The following is an 18,701-nucleotide window of genomic DNA, read 5'->3' on the forward strand; positions in this document are numbered from 1 at the left end:
CAATGCCTGGCTGATAAATTTCGACAAGAGCATGCCACAAAAAAAAAAAAAAAAAAAAAAAAGGACATTATTTAGTTTGCTAGATAGATATCCCAATCACATGCGGGCGCTACAGATCGAACCTATTTTAAAGTGCCGTGTTTTCCATCATTAGTACAGCATCTTAATAAAAGGCCCCTAAAAGAACCAGGTTAGCAGAGTAGCTGTTTGAATTTGGGCATAAACAGGGAACTAAGATTGGTGCTGTCTTTGCTGTAGTACTGTTATTTGAACGCAACCTGAAAGTCACAATATTATAAATTCCGTGATTATTATAAATCACGGAACCTGGATTTCGAGAGACGACAGATATTTCGGATTTTGCAACAGTTGGAAACGCAGGCTTTCTTTAAGACTGGTCGTTGCTGAGAGAACCTTTTACAGCAGCATTTTTTATTTGTCCCTTTTAGTGAATGGGTCGTGGACAGGGAAGAACTCACTGACGACACTGTAGCCACCATAAAACGCTCATAAGTGTCTGTGCCACATCAAAACAGCACAGGCTGAGTTGTGAGTCAGCGCTTGTCCTGTTCGCGCTGTTTAAATTAACAATTTACGTGTCCGAGTTTTTCTACGCCGAATGTTCGGTTTAAAAAAAAAAAGATAGAGATACAGCCCTTCAATCTAATGCACTTACAACAGAAGGTGACCACTGTAGTTTTCACGCATGGGGCTAACATCGTTATATAGTCGCCACCGGTGTTAATATGGATTAAGCCACGGGATGCAAAGGGCTTATTGTACGACCATCATACGACCATCATTATTGTACGACCGGCATACAATGGCACCCCTTGATGACCTTATAGAGCCAGTAAATCTGACCTAACTTCGTAGGAAGCAGCGAAAACGTCGTTAACGGACCAACAGCCATTAGGCGCTAACGGATCGACGAATGACGCTCCGCGGTTCGCAGACGCGTTCAACGTTGTCGTCAGAAGGCAACGGACGCTTCTAGACCGTGGCAGAAGATATGTGGCACTGTGCTCACTCACTCCACGCTCCGTCTAAACGCGACAAAATTCAAAACACTGATATCTAAAAACAAAACAGGAGCTGCAGATTACTGCCTATTTCGCTGGGACTATATTTGGATTTTATTTTGTAAAAAAATGTGGAAATTGTAGATGCAGACTTCTGTCCCTAGAAATGCATGAAATTTAAATCGCGGTTTCTGCAATTAGTACTGATGTAATAAATTCTTCTAACGCGTAATAGTGGGACTACTTAACACCCTTATAGTCGGGTGCAACCAAGGGCCTTGGACACACGTCTGCAGGAACCGCCACAAAATCATGACACCAAATTATAAAGCTGAAAATTTTCTCAGGTCTCTGGCTTTCTAGGTATAGTGAAATACCAATAGCTGATTTTTTTTTTCACCGTGACCCATAGTTCACAATTGCCGTTTCTTAAGTTGCGTCCTAGTTATAGATGGCGGAAAGTTTTTGCGCCTTGTTTGCTGTAGAGTTCTTTCCGGCGTCGGTGACGCGCAAGCTGACACCTGAGCAGACTCGGAGAGCAGCGGGAAAGTTATTAGCTTCTGCAGCGAGGAAGTCTGTCACGGAACGAATGAACTAAATAACAAGAAAAGGCAGATGGGGCTTTTATCCTCGCCTAGCTGTGTGCTGCCACAGTCGCTTTTTTCCCGACAAAAAAAAAAAACGCTCTCCTGTTCGTGGAAGTAAACAATAGCGCATGATTGTCCTGAATACCACGCCGTACAACCAAGTCACTCCCCCTTAGCATTTATCCGCCGGTCCCAACGGTCTTTTTTGACAAACTAACACTATACATAAGTATCCAGAGTGCACAAAAACATTCCATCTCTGGCTTATGTCATTAGCAGTACGCGCTGCAACTCTTGTTTCTGCATTCTCCGCGCCTCTTTTTCATTATTTACATTCAATATTAACTAGGAATTGCGCCAGGCATGTAATGATAAAAATCACTCCCCCACGGCAGATGAAGTGCGGAAACTACACTGTAACAAAATCACACCTTTAAAGGTTCATTTTCGTGCCTATCACTCACGCCCTCCAGAAAGGTGCAGAAAAGGTGCATTGAGGTACTCATGCACCCTTCATGAAGGGTGTGTTATAGATATGAAAAAGGGCGCGATTTTGTCTAGTGTATGGTGGCGTCTCACAATACAGTGAATATGACTCAGGTTCCTGTAATAGTGTAACAATAGCATGAAAATAAGATGAAAAATAGGCTTACATATACACGACGCTGAGCTGTAGTAGGATACGCTGCAGTGACCGTTGCAAAGGGTACCTCCGTGAAGACAAGTAGCTCACTAAAGATTTTTTTTTTTATGTCTAAACAAAAAAGCTTACCACAAGTGTCAATTTTAAGCTCAATTTTAATCTCAAATCAACACAGTCAAACAACAAATAGTTAATTTCCTACACTATTGCGACTGGTAAGCGCTGCAATACAGAACGCCCGCGGACAATATGGCCCATTTTTACCAACTTCTGTTGCGTTTTTAAGCTGTATTCTACTGTATCCTACCAAAGCCCAAACGAAAAACGAAACATGTTCTAAATTTACAGCATCAACCAAGTCGGTATTTCTTTTTGGTCTTGGATGTCAATACAGAATGCAAAGGACAGAAGAGGCTGTTTTAAGCAATGACATAATACTAAATTCGAAAGTATGGAGCTTTCAACAGTTGTGATATTCGACCAATACAAAATCTAATATTAAAAAAAAAAGCATTAACATTTACCTATTCCTGTAACGAGAAATGCAAATCTCTTCATCCAACATCGAGTCGGAAAGCTTGTAACTACGTACAAACGGGAAATAGGGAGCTTTCGTTTTTAGGAAAGGAAATGTGCATCAACTATCTGCACACAGTAAACGCCTGAACGAAGCAGCAATAAAGAGTGATGTACAGGGTGAAATCAGGAAGAGTAAATGTAAAAACCCTGATGGTATTCTTAGTATCAAATAAAAAAAAAGAGTAAAATAGTAAATGTAGAGGAGTAAAGGTGGAATTGTTTGTACTCCTTTTTGCGAGAAGGGGCACAAGCATCGAGAATGCGGTCTCTTTAGCCAACGCCTTTTCTATTGAGGGGGTATAATATCTGTGGATATAGGCAGTAACTGTTGAGTGCTGACCAGACTTCGGTCGTCGCTGCAACTGCCACTGTATAAAGAGGCACCGAGTGCGCGAGTAATTAAGCAAACTTAAACTGCATCTAATATCGAGTAAAATGCGTAAAGCAATTTACTATTATCAAAACTCAAGTAATTATTTGTTTGTTTGCAACACTCACAAAATGTAAGTAGAACTAAGACACTGCACATACCCAATCAGATGCTTGCCTATAGAGCGCTCCAGTGGTGTACTGCGGAGCAACTGCATTGATAGGGCACGAAAATTATGCATGAGCGGTTCTCGCATCTCTTCGGCTACGCTTTGTCGCAAGTATTACCAGTGAAAGTCAATACCTGCTTTATAATTCCATTTTATCTCATTTGCACAAGGTGTGGGCTCTACAGATAACTCTGCAACTGCACAATACTTTCGGCACTTCTCAGCCAGCTTTTCTGGTTGTGCATTTTGTTTCTAGGTCGATTGCATAACAGGTTCATCCTGCTTAATTATTTTTGATCCAGCGTCGTGCGCCAGTTGAGATCGACCGCACCTCCTCTTTCGTCAGCGTTTATAAATCCTATAAGCGTTGACGAGCGTTTATAGGATTCGTTTCTAGATCCTATAAACGAAGGGCTCGTTTTCAGATCGATTATCTATAAACTAATCTTCTAGCTGATTTCTTTTCCTATAGTTTACGCACTCCTCTTGCGGTCGTCAGGAGAAGTCCAGCAATGTTTCGAGCCAGGCTATCAGGCTCTCTGGCATATTTTCTGCGAAATTCCGAAAATTGCGAAACTTCGTTTACAGCGGTGCTGTCTGCTTATAGGGCAGTAGTAAAGTGCAGAGAAGTGTGATTCATCTTTGTACTGACTGGCGCCTTCTGCGCTGCACTTACCCGTTTATTCTGCGACAAAAGGACGCGGGTGAACCTGACCACGCCCCCTCGATCGAGGCCGGTGCAAGCGGCGAGCACGCATGCATTCGCAAGGAACTGAATATACTAGAACTGCACCTAATTATTTTCGGCAACTCGTCGCGTCGATGATCGATGAAAACGTTGTTCGCGGAAAAGCACATACAACGAACTTTTCCCCATTTTTGCCTGGCTGCCTCTGGCATGATCGGCAAAAAATGGCGGCCAGCCGGGCATCGCGCATGCGCAGAACGTTACCTGAAAAAGGTCCATTATCTCCTCACACACATTGCGCGGCTATAATACCGATCGAATGTCTAACGCCGCTTCAGCTTTGCAGCTGCACTGCACGCAAGCTATACCGTCATTAATTTTTTCCTTCTGTAATTCTACTCATCCTTTCAAATTCCACATTCTCTTGTAACATATACTTCCCTCCCTCATTTTCATTCTCACAGCTGTCCCTAGCTTATCCTGCCCCTTTTTCATATATGTTCCTTCCTTCCTTCCTTCCTTCCTTCCTTCCTTCCTTCCTTCCTTCCTTCCTTCCTTCCTTCCTTCCTTCCTTCCTTCCTTCCTTCCTTCCTTCCTTCCTTCCTTCCTTCCTTCCTTCCTACCTTCCTTAGTGAAAAACCCTATGGGTCACAATAACCTCATACAAATTCTCATACAGAACTCATACTAATCTCATACAAATCTCATATAATCTCATATGATCTCATACTAAACTCATTCATCATATGAGAAATATATGAGAATTAATGAGATTTGTATGAATTTAGTATGAGAAATCTGTATGAGGTTATTGTGACTCATATGATGTTTTTCACTAGGGTAATTCCTTCCTTCCTTCTTTCCTTCCTTCCTTCCTTCCTATCTGTTCCTTTTTTCCTTCGTTCGTTTTCTTCTGCCCTACTTTCTTCTTCCCGACCATATTTTTGCCACCAGTATTCAAACGTGGCTACTCAATGGCCAACGTTAGACCCGTGCGCTATCATCGCCGACCCCTTTACCTGCTCCGGTTCCTTGCGTGACGAAGGGACGTTGCAGCGCGCGGACAATGAAATGTGTTACGGGAAATGCCGCATCGACTCGCCTATAGGCGACTTCACGCGAACAACGTTACGCCACAAAGGTATCTCTCTCTCTCTCTCTCTTTCTCTCTCTCGTTTTCCTCCAGTGGCCATAAAATTTGCTTTCAGGCTATAGACATGAATATTAAATGTACGCTCATTTCTGTCAGACAATAAGCGAACTCCTGCACAAGGGGAACTCGATCTCAAGCTTGGTGTTCTCGCAAATGGCAATTTACTTAATATACAGTGAATTTCAGTATAGTAGTGGCAGAATACCTTGTGGGCTATACATTTGTCGCGTGGTCTATAAATTTGTACGTTTGGGTAACACAAAATTCTCTTTTTAATTAATATAGCATGAAATGCCGAATGCGATTCTCATTACCGGGTGCGGATTACACGATGCGGACAATGCAATGTGGAAAAGCCTACAAATTACTTGCTGTCACTGTCACTTTCGTTTTACGAGAAGTCTGAAATTCGAAAGTTTTACACATAGCTTAATAGGCTGGGCTTGTCCTAAAGCTATGCTAATTTCCCTCATTAGGCCCTAGTTAGAATCAACATCATATAGTCCTCTTAACGGACAGTAGGTCACGCCGTGTTCACATGGGCCGACATGCAAATATAATGGTTTGGATTCAATAAAATCGGCGAAGAAAAAAAAAAAACTTCCTCGATCGCCCTCGAGTTGAAAAAAGCAACCAAGCAGACATGCTTGCGTGCGCTGTAATGCATCTTCAAACCCCAGTCAGGCTGCATGGTTGGGTAGCGAGGAACACGTAGATTTTTGCACGATCGGCTGCCAAATGGAATAAAACCATAGCTTTCCCGACGGTCCCTCCACGGTACGGGAACTGACCCCGTAGTAGCTGAGATGGCCGTCAGAAAGAAAGGAAACAGGTGCGCTCTCCCTTTAAATTCTTCTTTGGCGACGAAGTAACAGCACAAGTTGCCGTGCTTCACGCGCTCGTCTATCCCAGTAATTCAGGAACTTCTGATTTGTAAGTCGATATTCGCCCGACAATCTATAGCTCCTGCGTGCTTGGGACATAGTAAATTATACAGTTAAACCGCGTAAAGCAGCTATTATTGCAGAATAAAAAAGTTACAGGCTTTGCTCTTAGGACTGACTAAGAGCTGAAAATGCGAAATCTTTTCTCTTCTCCGCTCACTGCTGCCTCTTGCCGAATGAGACTGCTGTACTGTGACGTTTCAACCTCGATATGGCGAGATTCGTGAGCGAGATATGTGTCATATTCCGCGAGTAATAATAATTGGTTCACAGGAAAGGAAAGGCGCAGTATCTGTCACACTTTTTCTGTGGACGCCTGTCACAAACATCCGGCTTTACGGCCAACACAGGCGCGGGATCCCCATTACGGTTACCCGTCGTCCCTCTATGAGGTTGAGAACAGAGTTAAAACTGAGGCCGGTCTACCCGTGAAGCACGTGCGTCGGATGTGATTGAGGAATAAGTTCAAGAAAATCACTTTTTTTTTATAAACAATTGGATATATTATAGCAGTCCAAATTACAGTGCATAATAATCGAACACACACACACACACACACACACACATAAAAAACAAAAAAAAAAAAAAACGCCACGACACGATAGTGATAAAAGACAGCTCGATAAATGACAAGATGGAAAACCCGATAATGAACAAAACACTGCGATAAAAGAAGACTATAAAATAACGAAGCAACCGACAGTATGCTAAACATGAATTCATTTTCTCGCGGCTTTCTTGTTCGATGGGGGTGTTGGATGAGGCGTCGTAGTCGCAGAGTTGATCGGAGATTCATGTCGAAGCATGCTCGGAGGAACGGGGGTTTGATTGATTGATTGATTGATTGATTGATTGATTGATTGATTGATTGATTGAATGAATGCCCTTTATTGAATAGGAAAAACTGGTTTATTTATAGGAAGGGAAAGGCGCGGTAACTGTCTTGTTTTCTGTGGACACCTCAACCACGCCGTAAGGAAAGGGAGGAAGGTGGGAGTGAAAGTGGAAAGGGAAAAAGAGGAGCCGTAGTGGAGGGCTGCAGAGATTTCGACCACCTGGAGATCTCTAACGTGCGCTGACATCGCACAGCACACGGACGCCTCTTCGTTTCGCCTCCATCGAAACGCAGCCGCCGAGGTCAAGCAGATTGATTTGATTTGATTTATAGGAAGGGAAAGGCGCGGTAACTGTCTGACTTGTTTTCTGTAGACACCTCAACCGCGCCGTAAGGGAAGGGAGGAAGGTGGGTGTGAAAGTGGAAAGAGAGAAAGAGGAGCCGTAGTGGAGGGCTCCGGAGTAATTTCGACCACCTGGGGATCTTGAACGTTCGCTGACATCGCACAGCACACGGACGCCTCTTCGTTTCGCCTCCATCGAAACGCAGCCGCCGAGGTCGGGTTCGAGCCCGGGTATTCCGGCACAGTAGTCGGACGTCTTACCACTGCACCACCCCGGCGGGGCCTAGGTCAAGCAGACAGAAGAGAAAATAGAGAAGAAAGAAAAGGAAGAGGGAGAGAAAGACGCGCACCGCAACAACAGCCGTCGTCCACCACCGAAGCGGCCTACGACGGCCTACGACAGATAAAAAGTCGGTGGCAGGCTAGCTCCCGCCGCAAGCGGCGGTGACCTACCTGTCCCATCCCCATCAGGGGAGTACACTCCCATGGCTACGGAGGTGGCTCGATCAGCTACAGAGCCAGTAGCAGGCCCGTGCATTTTCTTTTTCTCCTTGCTACAGTCGCAACAACAGCAACAACTTTGCTAAAGGCAAATATTTCAGGTTAGCGTGTACGAATTAACTGCTTTTTTATGTTACTTTTCAATTTGCTTTTACAGAGATGAAACATGGAACATAAAAATGGGTTATTGAGAACAGGTACAATTAAGTTTTTGTTTACCGTAATTTGTCCTTGTTTTAGGGACGAAGTGTTTTAGGGCTATCTGTGCGCCCAGACGAATACAAGTCCACATGTCGAAACGTTGGCTCCACCTGCGAACTGAGGCTTGCTCCCTCTACCCTAGTTCAGTGCTCTTTCATACAATTACGTTTGGGTGCTACATATTTCAGCAATGTTAGAAAAAAATTAGTTGTGGTTTAGCTCTGGTTAACCTTAGTTGAATTGCGAAAGCAACGGCACGGAAGCTTCTTTTGCCTGCTACATTATTCCCCTTCGTGCCTGCGTGTCGTAGGGGTAACGAAAATGCAAACGGTCCTGGAAGGCTGATTCTGATATCACCCTCCGGTATGAAAGAAGCGACCCCAGTCGTGGCATAGGGGTAACGTGAATTCAAACGTCATGGCAGGATGATTTTTTTTTTTTTTTATGAGGGACAACGGACACGGACACGGCATATAGCGACGAGTGGTTAGACCTGGCGTAGTATTGCATTCGCAATAAAGATGATAATAAGAACATTGTATTAACATGTGACTCAAACAATAGCTTTATTATAACGTTTATGTGCTGTCTGGGTTAATTCTAGACCCCCTCAAGCTTGGGGAATGTACAGGGCGCTCAATATAAAAGGAACGATCATTTCGCGCAAAAAGACGGTTTTATTCGTTATTTCTTCAATAAGGTACAAGAAAACAAAACAAAAAAAGATTTTGGATATTTTGCGCCAAGAGGAATTCTAGGTGGAAAACAGAAAACAGCGTGCTTGTTGCACTTAATTACGGAGTAAATATTTATTGAATGCTCAATGTTTATTCTCTTTCCTACTGAGCGACCCTGTAGTTGATGGTTGTCGGGTCTTGTTGGGAACGAGGAGTTGGCTGCATTACCGGTAGCCGGTGAGGTGAGCTTTCCCGTAGTGTGCACATTTGCGTAACTTGCGGAGGTTGGCCACGGGAGGATTGAAGACACAGGTTCGGCAGATTCCCAGACAAATATCGAAACAAAGCCGGCTACCTCTGTTATTCTTTTAACACGTTTTCAAATTGGCGCCCTTGTACCATGCAAAAAATATAGCCAATAAAATAAAAATTATCACCACTATCACTAATGGACGAAGTCGCTAGAGCGTGGCATGAGGGAGCGTTGGGAACGTTCTCGATTCCTCGCCACAAAAGTGTGATCAGTGATGACCGAAGCTGTGTGGTTATCATCATCATCATCATTAAAAACTAAGTGTTTGAAAATGGCCGCGCCCCGATACGTGGTCGACGGCGCCGAATGTGATCGTTTAGACAACGAGATTTTAAAGCGCTTCCCTCTTCTGCTTCCTATGAACGAAAACTGCACCGAGTACAAGGGCTTTCTAAAAATACTGGCAAGTGCCTGTCAATAATAATGGTTTTATAGGTTATCGAACTGCGAAAATGTGCAGGGTCTTCATTTTCAGAAGACGAACGAATCTCTAATTCTATCGCTTGCTTCTGTGACTGACTTTCTGTACTGTGTTGCGCTTATACGTTCGTTCTGCCTGTAGGATGAAGACTTTTTTGTCCATCTAAGCGTCGGAGACGTCCACAATCCGGACACCTATTGCTTGAGTGGTGACTGGGACCTCCAGCAACTTATCATTTCATCGGGTAAAAATTTTGACGAGGTTTGTATGGAGCAGTTTTAAATTAATATTGGCTGCATGCTTAGCGCTTTAGCTGCAAACTTCAGTTTATTTAGTACCGTGGACTTTTCCAGCTTTTCTCAAAATGCAAGTCAGCCAGCCATTTTTTGATGGAGTTTTGCAATCTGATGGTGAGTGATACTTCATTGATTGGTTACATTGGATTACAGTGTCGAATCTGATTCGCGGTTACCAGTGAGACCCAGTCTAGAACGAATCACGAAAGGGACTTTACGTTCGAAAAACTGTGAAATCTGTCCGAAATTACTATTCTCTGCTGTTATACACATTGTCTGACAAAGGAAAAGTGTCTTGATTACAATTACCACACACTGGATCAGTTTATCCGCTCTGTTTCAGCTGTTAAATATTTAGTTCTATTACATAAAGCCTCAAATGGGACACATGTATGCAACATTTGCAGTAAGACATTTAAAAATGCTGTTTTCTTAACACTTTGCTAAACTAGTGCATCCAGCGCCTTTATGCCAGTTTTATTCTATCCGATTTCCCGTCAGCCTCATCAATCACTAACATGCTCAGGCAGCTCAACTTTGAACCCCATTTACACCATCAATTAAGTGGCCAGAATGAAATTATTGTGTGGTTTTTCACATGATACCTACATTTTTGCTGCGCCTAATCCCTAGATGCAACCACTCTAAGGTATTTTGCCAGGACCATACTGTGTCAAATGTCAGACTTTCCCTTACAACACGCCATTGGAACTGTTTACCTGCATTGATCACTAAATGTTTGAAAAAAGCTGTGGTCTTTCGTTACTACAGCACACATAGCGGCTCTCTCTTGCTTGTCAGTGCTGTTGCCTACAGTGTTTATAAATGGACAAAGTCGAATAAAATTTGGTTGGCATTCAGAGCAGCACAGAATATTCAACGCAGAAGAATTGGAGAAGTACGGAAACCCATAGCAACACTTAATAATTTGTTGAACTTATATATTAGGAGAGACAAACCACAACAAGGTTGAAGGGAAGCCTCGGGCCACTAGCCAAAATTTTGACAAGTCCTCTTGTCGAAACATGGCTATGGGACTGAAACTTCAGTCCCTGTTCATTTTGCTTTGTGTTCTACAAGAATCCCATCCCTCTGCCCTCTCTCTTGCATATTAGGAGATCGTTCTGCAGTCAAAAAAGAAAATCCGGACCTTTGATCCTGCCCCTGAAGTCTTCAGTAGGATAATGGCAGAATTGGAACAGTGCGGATGGGAAAAGTGAGTGTCTGACTGGAGTCGTACTATTAAGTAGGATAGAATTGGTCATTGACAGCAAAGCGGTAATATGCCCAACCAAGTAAACCAGCATATCGAAAGGCCTGTGATATGTAGGCTAGGTTTCCAGGCATCGATGGTAGTTGCATGAAAACAAAAAGAATTTAAGGAAATGGACTTAAGGAACCCAAAATGCCAAACTATGCATATGATTCCATTTGCTGCGTGCCTTCACACAAATCCTTTATGCAATAGAAACAAAACTTTGTTTTAAATGATGGTAATGAACTCTTCCAGCAGCCACTGACGAACAAAAATGGGATATTGCATGCCATAATTGTAAACTAAATATACAAAGCACTTTATCTTCTTAATATTATCATTTCTGGCAGAATAAGTTGTAGATATTCTGTGCATATAATACTGACAAATGTATGAGAAAAAAAATGACGTGGGTAACTTAGTTTTGGAGCTTCTGCTGACTGAAAACCTTCATATGTGCAGCATAGAGATGGGCTTGGCAATGAGTTGTCTTTGGAATGCAAATAGTTTTCAGCCCTTTTCCCAAGGTCCATGTCCAAGTGAATGACAAAATTAGCTCTTAGCATACAGATGTTTTATGTTTAGTATTTTGTCTGGATAGTGGCATAGTGTCCAGAAACTTTTATGGTAAAGATTATTTGGTCTTTAATTTCTTTGTCACAGCCTAGAGCACCTGAGCACATCGGGTGATGAAATACATTTGAAACACACTGATGAGAAGAAGAGGAAACATCTGCTGAAGATTAGATTTTCTGAAGCGGTAAGCTCTTTACGCAGTGTTGCACAAATTATTTTCGAATGCTTCAGATGTTGCTGAAAAGTACATTTAATGCAGAGGAATATTTATTCTCAGAAGTCCTTAGTGGCATTTTTTGAAACATCTCTGCTCTGGTCGGTAGGAGTCACCAGGGTGTGAGGATGAATGTTGCTGGACTACTGCTTTTTTTTTTTTCATTAATAACAGAATCTGTGGCATTGTTGAGGTAATGACTTCTTTCGCAAAGGCAGTGCCATCAATAATAAATTGTATGAATATTTCATGATACATGATTACGACAGCAAATTCTTATTCCTCTCTCTTATCTCTTTTTGATAAGGGCAGAAACCTAAGCCAAACCTCCTAATTGCTCCATGCTCCATTTGTTTGAAGCAAGTGACTTGTATACAGATTCCAGCTCCTGTATCAGCAGCTTAAGTATAATTTTGGCAACACCTTTTGCTCTTTTGTACCAAAACACTTTTCTACAAAAAAGGGTTTAATAGTGTAAAAAGCAAGTTCTTGCAAGAATAAGAAACGAATAACATATATGCTGATTAAGTTTCCTTTTTTTTTCCTTTCAGTTTCCAGTTGAAGAGCCCACGATCGAGTCCGACCTGCCTGTTCCACTAGAATTTTATTGGAACAGTGTTGGTAACTTACGACTACTTAACTGGTCTCATTGATTTATAGAAAACCACTCAGTAACTCTTCTTTTTTAACTGCCCATTTCGCAGTGGATGTCTTAATTTTCCTCACAGGAAATGCCTAATTTCAACATTTTTGGATATTTGATAATGACTTTTGTTATACTAGTAATTTTTGGCACCATCGAAATGGAATTTCCTGGCACTGAAATTTTTATTTGTGCATGTTGTAAAAAAAAGCAGGTCTTTTTGAGATGTCATGGTGTCTTTCTTTTTTTGCTCACAGGATCAGACATTAAAAGCAGTTTATGAAAAATTCAAGGAAGAAGTTGAAAAGTTGCAAGATTTTTGGGCTGTGATGGACGATTTAGATGCAAATTCCTGGGTTCTCGACCCGACCAGTCCGAGACACTGTGACTGCTATCGTAGGGTAGCCCTAGGTAGGAATTTCCCCTTTATAGTTACACTGTGAGCGTGCTCTTTATTTGCGAGCATAAGTGTGTGGGCTTTTGTGTCACAGGTTTTATGCAATCCTTCCACCTGCTGGTAGATGATACAATTCAAATATATTGTGGCACTTTGTGGCATGAATGACCTTGTAACATAACAGCTGATAAAAACACCATTACCGATATGTGCTTTTACAAAGGCGTATGCAACACTGGCTCTCATTGCTTGCTTTTATATGCAATTAGATGAAGCTGCATTGATGGAACTTCAGCATGGTTTCAGTGTGGCCTGCTCTAGAACCTTGCTGAAATGCAGTCTGCGTGATCGAATTTATATAGTATATGTCCCATGCTTTTAGGCACTGTACCACCAGCCTTCTGTTGTCTTTGGCAGGCCCATACTATATACCTATAATCAAAAGTACATTAGTATCTATAATGATAGTGCTCGTTATCCTGTGCATTCTTTTGTGTGCCTTCATGCTGACGGTCACTACTGCATGTTGTCTGCAAACCGTGTTGACATGAAACTCTTCCTGTTTATGTCCAGGAAACAACGTTTCCGTAGCTGTAGTTGTACAACCCAGGGCACCGAGGATGTTTCCCAGGCTTGAATTCTGCGGTCCTCACAAACGTGAGTACTTATCAACTATTGCTTAGTTGCCCAGTACTTGTGTAGTTTGTTTCAATTCCACTTTACTCATTGCTATGGCTCACTCTTTTATGTATATTTGTCAGCTGAAATTGCAGTTTTATCATATGTGATCAGAAGATGCAGTTATGGGGTCATATATTGTACCAATTCTTTTTTCAGTGCATCTCTGTTCTTCTTCACGGCCACCTTCAATATCAGAGCCATTGACACAGATTGCTTATTTCGCCAGTGGTTCTGATGTTACAAGTAGTAGCAACCAATTGTGGTTGGAAAAAAGAGTGACTTAGAAAGAAAAGGAATCATTGCAAAATACGGTCCCATGTATTGTGACTACATGTAGCGCTTGGTAAGATGTGCATTTTATGAGATGAATATTAAACGTGGATGCTGAATGTGGACTAATGGCCACCCTATCTCACCTAGACGTTAGGGGCTGGGAAAAGAGCAAAGTGGGCCAGGGGAGAAATGAGAGTTAGTGATACTGGCACGAAGATTTGCATTATTTGTTTGTTTATGCTCAAAACTATGCTTTATGGTGCCAACCACAGTTACTTCTATGTTATTTGAGATTAACTTGAATAAAACGTTGCGGGCTAGTTGATTCATCGCAAGGGGGAACAGCGCAAGCTGCACGCGGACAAAAGGGGAGGACGAGACACGCACATCGCTTACTTACAACTCACGCTGTGTGTGTCTCGTCCTCCCCTTTTGTCCGTGTGTAGCTTGCGCTGTTCCCCCTTGGCCCCTTGTTTGAGATTGTTGTAGATACGTTTTGCTCCTTATCTAAAAATTTCTTTGCTAGCTTAAAGGTGGTGTACTGCAGCATGCATTTTCTATACCAGCATCATTATGTATTTGTTTGCTGTTAAATGCCACTGCCTTTTGTTTCAGCCGTTAGCTCTCATGAAGAATCTGTGGAAGAAAACAAAAGCGGATGGTGGGTGGCATTATTCACTGGTTCTTACATGCTTGCCAATGGAATGGCCAAGCTGAAGCAGGTCATTCCTTGGCACCAGTTCCATATCAAAAACTAGTTACCCTGACTTTGTGCCATTTAATGTAGGAATTGCAACGACTCAATAACTGCAAACCTGGCGTCACTGTTAGGCATGGAGTTGCCATCCAGACTCGGTGCTGAACCTCCAGAGGTGAGACAGCTGTTCATGCCCATGTTTTGCCCGTGTCGTGCCCACTGTGCTCGTAAGAGTTTCCAGGTTTGACCATGGTAATCTTCACAAGTGCCTCACAGCTTGAAGACAATGCGCTTTTCTTCACTAAAATGCTGTACAGTCAACTGATCTTGTCATTTGCCCAGATATGTCTCCTTCAACAACAACAGCAAGAAAGGGAATTGTCTATATCCCTTCAGTTAAACCCATCATGCACAATCTGTAGCTGTTTTATCTCCACAAACTTCCTATGTTGCATTTATCTTCTCATACAATTCATTATGTCACTTTAGGGGGCTGCTGGTTGACTGTACCCTTCAATAGATGCTTTCATGAATTGGCATATTTTTATACGGGACTCATTGTGGTGGTTCGATGGCTTTAATGGCTGGTTGCTGATCTCACTTTTTGGCCGCGTTCACTCTTGGCCACAGTGGCGATACTTTGATGGGGGCAAGATAAAGAAAAGCCCATTTGCTGTGCAATGTCAATACATGTCCGAGAAGTCCAGGTGGTCTAAATGATCCAGAGCCATCTACCATGACATCTTTCACGGTTCATGTGTCACTTTGTACCATTAAATGAAGTTAAGTACTGAATTCGGGACCTTAAGAAATGCCTAAGAGGTTTTGCAGTATAAGAAAGCATTCATTGCTGTGGCCATGAGTGAAGTTTGTGATCGATTTCCAAGATTTGTGGTCAGGCTTAAAAAGTGAGTTTTTGCAACATTATTATTTTGCCATGCTGGCGCAGCGGAAGATATAAAAAATAAAATATTAACTGTGGTAAAACTGTGATTTTTTCAGGACGTCGATTGTGCCTGTGGCATCTGTTATTCCTACCTCCTGGAGGGTCACATTCCAGACAGGCTGTGCCAAAACTCCCGCTGCACCAAGCCATTTCACCAGTCTTGCCTGGCCGAAGTAAGTACCTAGCTCTTATTTAGAATAAAAACAGCAGAAACCATGGGACGACAGAAAAGGAGCACAGATACGAGCGCTGACTTACTACTGAGTGTATTTCGTGCTAAAACACAAATACGGAAAGCAACCAGAAGATTAACACAAAATTACTGCCGATATCATTTGTCAATATCTAAAAATGCTGTTTCGTTCTCCGATAAGTGAAGAGATGGTTCACTCAAGCAATTTTCCCCCTATCATGGATAACGAAGGCTTCGTAAAGCTCCCGTTTTAGCTGGCTACTATACGTGCGCATCACTTCGCACTTCCGGAATGCACCCACACATAGTTACATCTTTTGCAGAGGGGTAAAATTGCTTGAGCGAACCATCTCTTCACTTATCGAAGAAAGAAATAGCCTTTTTAGACATTGACAAATGATATCGGCAGTAATTTTGTAATATTCTTCTACTTGCTTTTCGTATTTGCATTCTTGCACGAAATACATCAGTTGTAAGTCGGCGCTCAAGTCCGTGCTTCTTTTCTGTCGTCCTGTGGTTTCACGCTGTTTTTATTCTAAATCATGAACCAACTAGCCCAACAATCCTCCCTTTTGCAGTTTACCTATCTCTGTTTGCATACAAAATGACCTCTGCCAGTCATATGTGTGGCCAAGTGCAAATCAGAGAATCTGGCTTAGCTTGCTCTTGGTCAGAGGCATATAAAACTCGCGTTACACATCCTTCACTATAGGCATTTCGGGGCACATGGTTTTTTAATATTGAATCAAAGCTCTGTGCTGTGATGTCAAAAAAGCAGCGCAAAAAAGACGCGGACAAGGACGAGATGACAAGGACGGGCGCTGACATCATCCGGCATTGTCATCTCGTCCTTGTCCGCGTCTTTTTTGCGCTGCTTTTCTGAGAACAATGTACCAACACGGCCAACTTGCCACATTAACCTTGGGTTAGAGTTCGGAATTCCCAAGATGTGGTGTAAACAATTTCAAACCCAGCTTGTGTGCTTGCTAACAGTGTCTACTGCTTGTGTTGAAATTGTGCAGAATGCAAAATGTTTTGTAGCCATGAACCTAAAAAAGAATGCCTCATTCGTCACAGTTGCAGTCACAAGATTCGTCACGGTTGCAAGCAGTCTTGTTCCTCATGCTGCCTGATAGGCACTGGTTAAGCGATACTTAGTCTGTATAGCAACAAGCACTCTATTCGAAGGAATACATGAAGGACACCTGTAACTGATGTGGAACACAGAATAAGCCAAACAAGCTGTATGTAACCTTTTAATGATGAGCTCTGCTATAGGCAAGTGTGAAACACTAAAAATTTTGCCTTGCTTGACAACAGCAAACTTTATCTGCCTCTTCGATCTCACCAGGCTGCCAACTTCAGTTCTGCGTAATTCCATTCTCTTGATGGTACAGTACCAAAACTAGAGGTTTTGCTTTCCAGCTCGTCTCGGAGTTCTTTCAGTGCTAATTTCGACTCCAAAGCACCAAGAAACTCAACCTAAAAGGAGACACGCCCGGAGAAGGTGGTAAATAACTTGTGTTGTTAATTCTTGTTATTTAAAAAAGGGGCAGAGAAACGTGAATACCAAAAATAGGACTCTCAGGAGCTGTCTTTCAATTTTAAAAATGAGTGCCAACCCATTGTGCCACAGAGCGGATGAGCATGATTGTTTTTAATTGCAGTCTTGTCCGTTTGCATCAGTTTTCATCTTCGGAAGCGAGGGGACAGTGCTACTGAGAGAACGGAATCAAGCCATTGCTCCAGATCCTATTTGTAGGGTCGCATGGAAAGGACCGTTTGTCTGGGTTTAGTAAGACTGTTAAGTTCAAACCATGCTACGTCACGCTATGCTGAAGACGCGTGTGTTCCGACAACTTGTCGCAATGCTTTTTTTTTTTTTTTGCAGTGGATGCGTTCCTTGCCCTCTGTCAGGCAAAACTTCAACATGTTTTTTGGAGAGTGCCCGTACTGCTCAGAGGTAAGGCAGCACAGGATGATCCAAGGCTCATCCCTTCAAAAAGAATATTAGCTTGCGCTGATGTTAGATGATTAGACGACATAGACAAGGAATTTTTGAATAGAAAAAAAAAAAGCATAAATGTGAAGGCTATGCTGTGGTGTCACACTGGTTTTCGGCATTCAGCACCAATCACATAGAGGAAGAATGTTTTTGTTTGCTGGGCCAAAAAGCAAATTTTCTCTTCTTGAAACACGGGAAAAGAGTAATGAAATGGGATGCTTTTTGGTCTCATATGCCGTCGTTAGCACATGTGAATAACAAGGTACAAAAGCGTTGCTACAAATAGAAAAAGCATGCAGTGTTCACAAGTCGGGAATGGCTAGCTTATGAGGGCCTTATTATGCAGTTGCATCAAAATACATAGTCAAATAGTTAAGGGAACACCTAGGGCAACTCTGTCCGATTTCTGTTCTAGTGAAAATCAATTTTGTGACTCTTTCCGTGTATGCTGATGTTTTTCCGGCAGCAAAATACACATTTATTACCGAGAAAATTGCATTTAATAATTTTACTGTTGTTCATTTCAACCTAGCAATGCCTATACCAAAGTGGAGTTTGTGATCAATGCCCAATCCGATGTGAATGGCGGGATACGACTTATGCCGACACTTCGTAATTTTCTTGAATAATTGACTGGCGACGCCAACACAGACGTTTTATTGGCAATTTTTGATTTTAAAAGCACCATATTCTGTTAAAATTGCATCTTGGTATTAATTAGAACGCGGTACTCTATTATTGCAGGCCAAATTAAGTTTGTATGTGTAGTGGCCAAGCAATACAGTACAAAAAAAGTTGGCAGGAATGCATTGCTGCAAGCTTAGGAAATTGAAAACAGACGAGAGAAAAATTGCTGAACAGGTGCTCTTTTGAGCTCCTTACTTGTCTTGTGCCCCATTTTGCACTGCATTTGTAGCAAGTGTACAGATTTTGACGCAAACACTCCCCATCTTTTGTCCACAGCCTATGTCATGCAAGATGTGAACGACTACAAATAAATTATGTTTTGAAACATGTCAACTGTGTCTGCGTTCAGCGCTGAAAAGTGGACAGCAGGAAGAGTCAAAATTCAGGTTTGT

The 18,701-nt window shown here is 42.3% G+C and overlaps 1 protein-coding gene across 1 annotated transcript; it reads left to right on the forward strand.

The window, feature by feature from the left end:
* The first annotated feature begins 9,258 nt into the window (after nucleotides 1–9,258).
* On the forward strand, nucleotides 9,259–18,661 carry Fancl (E3 ubiquitin-protein ligase Fancl). The gene is made up of 13 exons (XM_084583623.1): nucleotides 9,259–9,428; nucleotides 9,588–9,707; nucleotides 9,800–9,856; nucleotides 10,858–10,958; nucleotides 11,661–11,757; nucleotides 12,339–12,404; nucleotides 12,688–12,841; nucleotides 13,401–13,484; nucleotides 14,397–14,442; nucleotides 14,569–14,653; nucleotides 15,481–15,597; nucleotides 17,509–17,580; nucleotides 18,586–18,661. The coding sequence occupies exons 1-13, from the start codon at nucleotides 9,297–9,299 to the stop codon at nucleotides 18,604–18,606; spliced, it is 1,152 nt and encodes a 383-aa protein (XP_084439749.1). The 5' UTR covers nucleotides 9,259–9,296; the 3' UTR covers nucleotides 18,607–18,661.
* Nucleotides 18,662–18,701: the final 40 nt, after the last annotated feature.

This window comes from Amblyomma maculatum, chromosome 11 (assembly GCF_055883805.1).
Source record: "Amblyomma maculatum isolate TAMU_Amacu chromosome 11, ASM5588380v1, whole genome shotgun sequence".
In the NCBI taxonomy this organism is placed as follows: domain Eukaryota; kingdom Metazoa; phylum Arthropoda; class Arachnida; order Ixodida; family Ixodidae; genus Amblyomma; species Amblyomma maculatum.